Genomic DNA, 7,500 nt, shown 5'->3' on the forward strand with positions numbered 1-7,500 from the left:
CTGCTCGGTGGCTCTGCATGCACACCCGTGCCGTACGCCGCCTGTCGGTTCTACGTGGCTGCTACGGTTCTATTACTCTACTGTAGGTTCTAAGGAAATGTCACACATCTCTAGAGCGGGCATGCACGTCACATTTCCGGGTCTACACTCTGGGAGCGTTTCACTGAGCTGGACCGAGTACTGGTACTGGCCAGACAACCATACTGAGTGACGTCCGAAGGGACCAGATTCCAGGGTTAACGCTCAGTGCAGTTATCTGGGGAAACGGGAAGTCCAGCTGAGTGGAATACACTCCCAGGTGTGTGTGTGTGCGTGTGTGCGTGTGTGCGTGTGCGTGTGTGTGTGTGTGTGTGTGTGTGTGTGTGTGCATGTGTGTGTGTGTGTCTGTGTGTATGTGTATCAGTGAGTGAGTGGGTGTGAAAGTGTGTGTGTGTGTGTTATGATGCTGATACTGAATAACACTTGACTTGGACCCTCTGGCATAAGCCTTTATAACCATGACACATAAATGTCATAATAGATGGTCAGACACTGTCATTTGTATTCCATGGCAAGCCATCTCCAGTGTCATAATGATAAGGTCATTAGGTCATCTTTATACATAACCGCCATGACAGTTCTCATAGGATTCCATAATATCTTAATATGATTAACATATGATATTGACTATGATATTATAGGAGCATACATTATGTGAGGTATCATGGCGGCTATTGGCAAAATCAATAACAATAAGATAATAAGCACTATATATCACTGGGCATTGACTGTCATGAGGACTAAAGACAGTATATGACATCTGCTATAACATGCTTATGACTTGGTTATGTCAGTCGTATGAGGAAGGGTTTAGGTAAAGTGTTAGTGGATGTTGAAAGTCATGGAGAGACTGAGTGATTTGAGTTTGTCTTGCCATCCGGGCAAGATGTTTGTGTATGTGCAAGTGTGCGTGTATGTGTGTGTGTGTGTGTGTGTGTGTGTATGCGTGTGTATGTACTGACACACGGCTATGACGTTCACAAGGCCAGTTTCAGCACACACACACACACAAACACACATACACACACACACACACACATACACACATACACCATACATGACATGACTGGATGAGAACAGGCAGTGCCAAATATGAAAATCACACTAAAAAAGTGTGTGTGTATGTGTGTGTGTGTTTGTGTGTGTGTGCGTGTGTGTGTGTGTGTGTGTGTGTGTGTGTGTGTGTGTGTGTGTGTGTGTGCGTGTGTGTGTGTGTGTGTGTATGTGTGTGTGTTAGTGTGTATGCGTGTGAGTATATGTGTGTGCGTGCAGGAGAGAGCACTAGAAGAAGGGAGAGGAGGTAAGAAATAAAGAGGGCTTTACTTTTCGCGATGGGGATTCGGACGACCGCGTTTTCTTGGGGGATATCTGTGAAGAGAGCAAGAGAATTAATGGCCTGGCTTTCCCCTCTTCAGAGATATCTCCTACTGCCCCGGGTGGCAACCGACGTTGGGGCACATTTGGCCCTCGTCTGGCTCCGATCCGGCGCGGCGATGCCAGGTCTGTGCCAGATGAGGGCCGGATCCCTGCCGGAGTCGGTTGCAATCGGGGGCACACAGGTAAATCATCTGGGGGCTCTGAACCAAACACACAACACAAAGTTATGGCCTCACCCTGGTCACCCCTCTCCCTTTCTCCTCTCCTCTCCCTTTCTCCTCCTCTCCTCTTCTCATCCCCTCTCCTCCCCTCCTCTCTTTTACTCTATCCTCCCTTCTTCTCTCTTCCCCTCTTCTGTCTTTTTCTCTCTCCTCTCCACTCATTTCCTTTCCTTTCCTCCACTTCTCTTTTCTCTTCCTCTCCTTTATTTTGAATATTCTTCTCCTCGACTGCCCCCTCCTCTCCTGCCCACTGCCCCCTCTGTCGTCAGGCTCTCCTGTTAGGCTCTCCGTCAATGACATGTCAAATGTCAGAATTTGCATTGTATGTGTAAGTAGGTAAGTATTGAGTAACAGACTTTTCAACAGACAAAAAGGATTTACAGAGAATGACCATCACAAACACAAACAAAACTCAAACTTCTCCGTCCCTCCTCTTGTTTGCTTGTTTTGTTGTTTTGTCATCTTTTCCTGATACACTTTATTTATTTATTTTTAGGAAAAAAAAGGTTTTCAGAATCTTCAGAATCTTTCTTCGTAACCCCAAGCCTCCACTTTTCCCATCAGCTTTCTTTGGGAACCTTTGTGAATAGCAGTGCTTTGAGTCCATGCCATGAGACATCTCTGAACTCAGGCCAAGCAAATGTGCTGTATGTGTGAAATGCATGTAACACTTGTGGAGCAGCATTCACACTTGGTTCCTGAAATCATTTCCAAGATTATCCTAGTGAGTGTGTGTGACGTGTGTGATGTGTGTGACGTGTGTGTGTGTGTGGGTGTGTGTGTGTGTGTGCGTATGTGTGCGCGTGTGTGTGTGTGTGTGTGTTCACACACCCCAACTGGCAGCAGGATGCCTCAAGGGTGCTAAAGCATGCCGGGATCTTATTGGCCTCCGAATGACATCAGGGCCTGTTGCTATGCCAACAAATCTGATCAGAGCAGAGCTGTTGATTTCTGCCGCCTGCGATGCTTGTGTCTGAAGGGACGATACGTTTGAAATTGATGGCCACTGCACAAACACACACACACACATACACACACACACACACGCATACACACACACACACACACACACACACACACACACACACACACACACACACACTCACACTCAGATATGCATAAACACACACACACACACACACACACACACACACACACACACAGACACACAAGCACAAACACTCACACTCACACTCAGACATGCATAAACACATGTACACACACACACACACACACACACACACACACACACACACACACACACACACACACACAGTCTGCATGCCATCTGGCCATGATTCAGCAACAAACCTACACACCCTTGTCACACCCCTCCAGGATCCCATCTCAGCACAACCAATCACACTCCTAACGACAACAGCAAAAGGTCACAGTGGAGCCAAAGGTCAGCCTGAGCCATTACAGAGCAGAGCAGTGACAGTTCAGCAGATTGAGCCGGTCTTTGCCGGAGATTCTCTGGCTGCTATCGCTCCGAGCCGTCGGCTAGGAAAGGGCCGGCCATTCATCTCTGTTTATGTCTGCAGGTCCGAGGGGCTTTAGAAGGTCAGGGGCTGAAAACGACAGCCGTTTGTGTGTTTTTTTTTCCTCAAGCGCATCTTTAGGTCAGGCTCTACTGCTACCAGAAGTCCGCTACAGACTTTTGGCCACACATATCTTAAGGCAATCTGTGATCTGTGTGATTTAGAGGCACTGGCACACCTTTAGCATTCACTCATACATATACACACACACACACACACACACACACACACACACATACACACACACACAGAGTATAAGTGTAAGTGACACATTTGCAGGCTCTGAGAAAGAAGGACAAACATGTTGCAGAGGGACGATAGGAGGAGAGGAGAACAGAGGGAGTAGGAGAAGGATGAGAGGAGGAGAAGAGGAGAGGAGAGAAGGATGGAAATGAGAGGAGGAGAAGAGAGGAGAGGAGAGGAGAGAAGGAAATGAGAAGAGGAGAAGAGAGGAGGGAAGGAAGAAAATGAGAGGAGGATAAGAGCAGAGAGGAGAGGGAGAAGGAAATGAGAGGAGGAGAAGAGAGGAGAGGAGAGAGAGGTGAAGGAGAAGAGAGGAGAGGGGAGGAGAGGATGGGAGAGAGGAGAGGAGAGAAGAGAAGATCTGGGCTCTCTGATCTGAGCGTAAAAGAATACAACACATAAAATAAAAAAACACATATCAGTGCTGAAGGACCCTCAGGCAAACGTCTGGACAGCTAAATACTCAGGACAGGGAACACTGAGCAGGCGACGCACAGAGACGTGACAGCTGACTCCTGCTCTCACTAGCACACTGGAAAGAACTAGGATGGATCCAGCCAGCATCTGGCCCAGGTCTGGGTCACAGGCGGCTGAGGGACGGCTCCAGTCCGGTTGCAATCCGGCTCCAATCCGGCTGCGATGAGAGGGATCTCAGGAACCGCCTGTCTCCACATCCCACCAAATCCAATAAGAATCATCCTTTAGATCTGAACACACATCCTCTTTCACACACTGCCTATATAGGCATTATCCCACCCCATCTCCCCCCCCCCTCTCTCTCTCTATCTATCTATCTATCTATCTATCACACACACACACAAACACACACACATACACACACACACATACATACACACACACACACACACACACACACACACACACACACACACACACACACACAAAGTAAAGTAAAGTAAGCAAAGTAAGAAGTCAAGCAATAAGCCAACAAGATGGAATAACGCTATGAAGACAAGAATGAGAGAGTGAGAGAAAGTCAGAGAGTCAGAAAAAGGCACTATCAGAGAGCATCGTCCAAATGCCCCGTGCCCTACTGTGCCACCTCTGTGTCCTGCCCATGCCACATGCCCCTGTCTCACCACCCTGGGTGCCCCCTTGTGTACATGCCCTATGTGTTCCCTCCCCTTCACCACTCTTGGCCACTCATGGTCTCTCATGGTCTCTTGTGGTCAGACATGTGTCTGCTTGGCTGCTGGCTGTTTTAATGATTTAGCCGTTCCAAAAAAGGCGTACTCGTCATCACATTTTTGAAGTGCCTGGATTCCTGCCCTGTTCTCAGTCGTGTAATCCATGTTTGGCTCTAAGTGGTCCAGTGCCCACTGTGCCCCCTCTGTGCCCTGTCCATGCCACCTGCCCCTGTGTCTCACCACCCTGGGTGCCCCTAGTCTATATGCCCCTTGCCCACATGCCCTGTGCTCCCGTTACCCCACATGGCAAATCTTATGCCACCCATCTTTGGCTCCCATCTGGCCCATCAAGTGACCCAGTGTCCACTGTGCCCATTCTGTGGCCACCCCCCTGCCCCCCGCTCACCTTCATGGGTGCGAGCTGGATGGGCGTGATGAAGGACGGGTCCACCATGGGCTTGGGCCGGTTGGCGGTGTCAGCCAGCAGACTCTGCCACTGCTGCGGCAGGCCCGTGAACTTCTGCTCGCGCGGGTCGAAGCCCGTGTGCACCCGGTGCTCGAAGTTGGAGGGCGCCGAGATCTCCAGGCGCTTCTTCTTCTTCCCGAACATGGTGGAGAACCCCGACAGACCTGCAACAGCCGCCAGCCGCACAGCAGAGGAGGGAAAGAGAGAAAGTGAAAAAAGGGGGCCTGTCAGGGCCCCAAGGTCTCACCACCATAGCCCTATTTACACTGTAGGCCATCAGCCCAGGAACTTAAGCCCAGGAACTTTGGAGTAGGCTACAAGCACCAGGGCTAGAGTTCCTATTGCATTTAGATCATGGCCAATGAAACCAACTGCCAGAATTGCAGCCACAGAGACACTGTGCAACATTCCATAAACAGGTTAAAAAAAAACATTACACATCAAACAGAGAGATCCTGCTTATAATAACCATTTTATTGCCATAATATAGGCTAATATTTACATTGTAGTTGCTAGGGAAAGCACCTAGTTCCAGGTTTAGCCCTGTATAGGCCTAGACCAGTATAATGTAAATGCTTCCCTAGGCCAGGAACTAAGTTGAAGCACAAGTTTGGCCTACAGTATAAACGAGGCTATTGCATGCCACACAGACCTGCACCAACAGCCCACAGCCACACAGCTGCACGGCAGAGAGGAGGGGAAGTCAGATTAGATTGGCTATTACTGTTATTAGATTTCATCCGAGTGCATTTCCCGACCGGATCCGATCTCATCACATTTGCTGTCAGTTTACACTACAGGGGCAATAGAGCTTTAGACGCATCACTCCAAGCGTCAGCGAAGTTCACGAAGGCATCTGTGGAGAACAACATGCACGGTAGGATCAACACAGCTGCTGTCATAACACAGTTCTTGGGGCCGCAAGATTTTTTAACACTTTACTTGAAGGTATCTACTTAAGAGTGACATGACACTGTCATAACCCGAACCCTAACCCTAACCCTAACTTGTCATGACAACAACCGAATGACACTTGACAGAAGCGAGTGACAGAAGCATTTATGTCATAAACGTTTATGACTTGTTTATAATGTTTATGACACGTTCATGACCGTGTCATGTCACTCTTCTGTATATACCTTCAAGTAAAGTGTAACCATTTCTTCTTTAACTTCTCTTCCCTGTTTTAGCCGAAATGTGTCATGATGACCAATTTTACAGTTGGACATACAAATAAATGTCCAGTGGTGCCAGAGATTACTAAGGAAATTGCACGTTAATGACAAATCATGCCAGAGCACGTTGAAGAGTTAGTTTCTGCACATTCAGACCTCGGGATCATGAGTTATGAGCAGACATTAGCATATATGCCACACGTCTCGTCTGTCCCCATGGCAGAGTACAGTGCTTCCCCCACCACAAGCACACCTGCCTCAGGTGAAGCATGGGTATCTGTGTAGGAGCAAAATCATGTTCTCAGCCATGGGTACTCACAGGCTTCAATACAGACCCAACATACAGTATCTACTTAAAAATAATCAACAAAAGAGAGAGACTGACAGAGAGATAGCGAGAGAGGGAGAGAGAGTATGTTCTGTATTGTATTGTTTGATGTCCTGCTTTGGCAATGCAAAGAAATATTTGTCATGCCAATAAAGCTACCTTGAATTGAATTGAGAGAGAGAGAGAGAGAGACATTCATCCACACACAGTTCTCCACTTGTGGGTGGTGGGACCCTTCAGCACAGATTTGGCCATTGTAGCAGCAGAGAGAGAAAATGTGGGAAGTGTGGAAGCAGCTGCGTTTGCTAATTGGCGGGACAGTTTTCCCAGAGGCAGGAACACGGCTAATGAGAAAAATCAGCTCCCCCCCTGCAGGAGAAGAGGAGACAGCAGGGACAGAGGAGACGCAGGGAGAGGAGACGCAGCAGGAGGAGGAGGAGGAAGAGGAGGAGGAGGAGGAACATCATTACTATTACTTCACTGAGCTGTTCTTTTCTATGTTTACTCTACAGTATTATTTCACACGTAGCCTAAGTTAATGTCAGCTGTCTTGTCAACTCTATGCATGACTTGACTTTTAAGGCTCCTTTATTGACAGTCAAAAAGGAAACCAGTTAACATTAAAAACCAACCCATAATAAAACCTCCCGACCTCGACCCCCCACCCCACCCACTCCAAAAAAACACACACAAAAAAAACAGTAACCCAAAACATCAACAAAAAATACCAAAAATAACCCACAAATTATGCAAAAAAAACAGACAGACAGACCAACCTAGCTATCAGTCACCCTTTACACGGCTCAAAACTTGAACAATAATTCCCCTTCTTCATCCAGTGCACAAATACAACCCTCAACCCCCCATGTTCCATTGAAAGACTCAAGATCACCAATACTGGACACACACATGGACTCTATGCATGGATTGATACACCTCACTTGCCAAAGCATCTGACTAGG

The 7,500-nt window shown here is 47.8% G+C and overlaps 1 protein-coding gene across 1 annotated transcript in view; it reads right to left on the minus strand.

Annotated features, from left to right (window-relative positions):
- Positions 1 to 7,500, minus strand: part of pak5 (p21 protein (Cdc42/Rac)-activated kinase 5) — a 59,557-nt gene that overhangs the window by 41,899 nt on the left and 10,158 nt on the right. Inside the window, exons 2-3 of the mRNA XM_042095676.1 lie at positions 4,976 to 5,199; positions 1,363 to 1,407 (exon numbers count right to left, since the gene is read on the minus strand). Coding sequence (XP_041951610.1) covers positions 1,363 to 1,407; positions 4,976 to 5,199 — 269 coding nt within the window. The remainder of the gene's footprint in view (positions 1 to 1,362; positions 1,408 to 4,975; positions 5,200 to 7,500) is intronic.

Source organism: Alosa sapidissima, chromosome 6 (assembly GCF_018492685.1).
Source record: "Alosa sapidissima isolate fAloSap1 chromosome 6, fAloSap1.pri, whole genome shotgun sequence".
NCBI lineage: Eukaryota > Metazoa > Chordata > Actinopteri > Clupeiformes > Clupeidae > Alosa > Alosa sapidissima.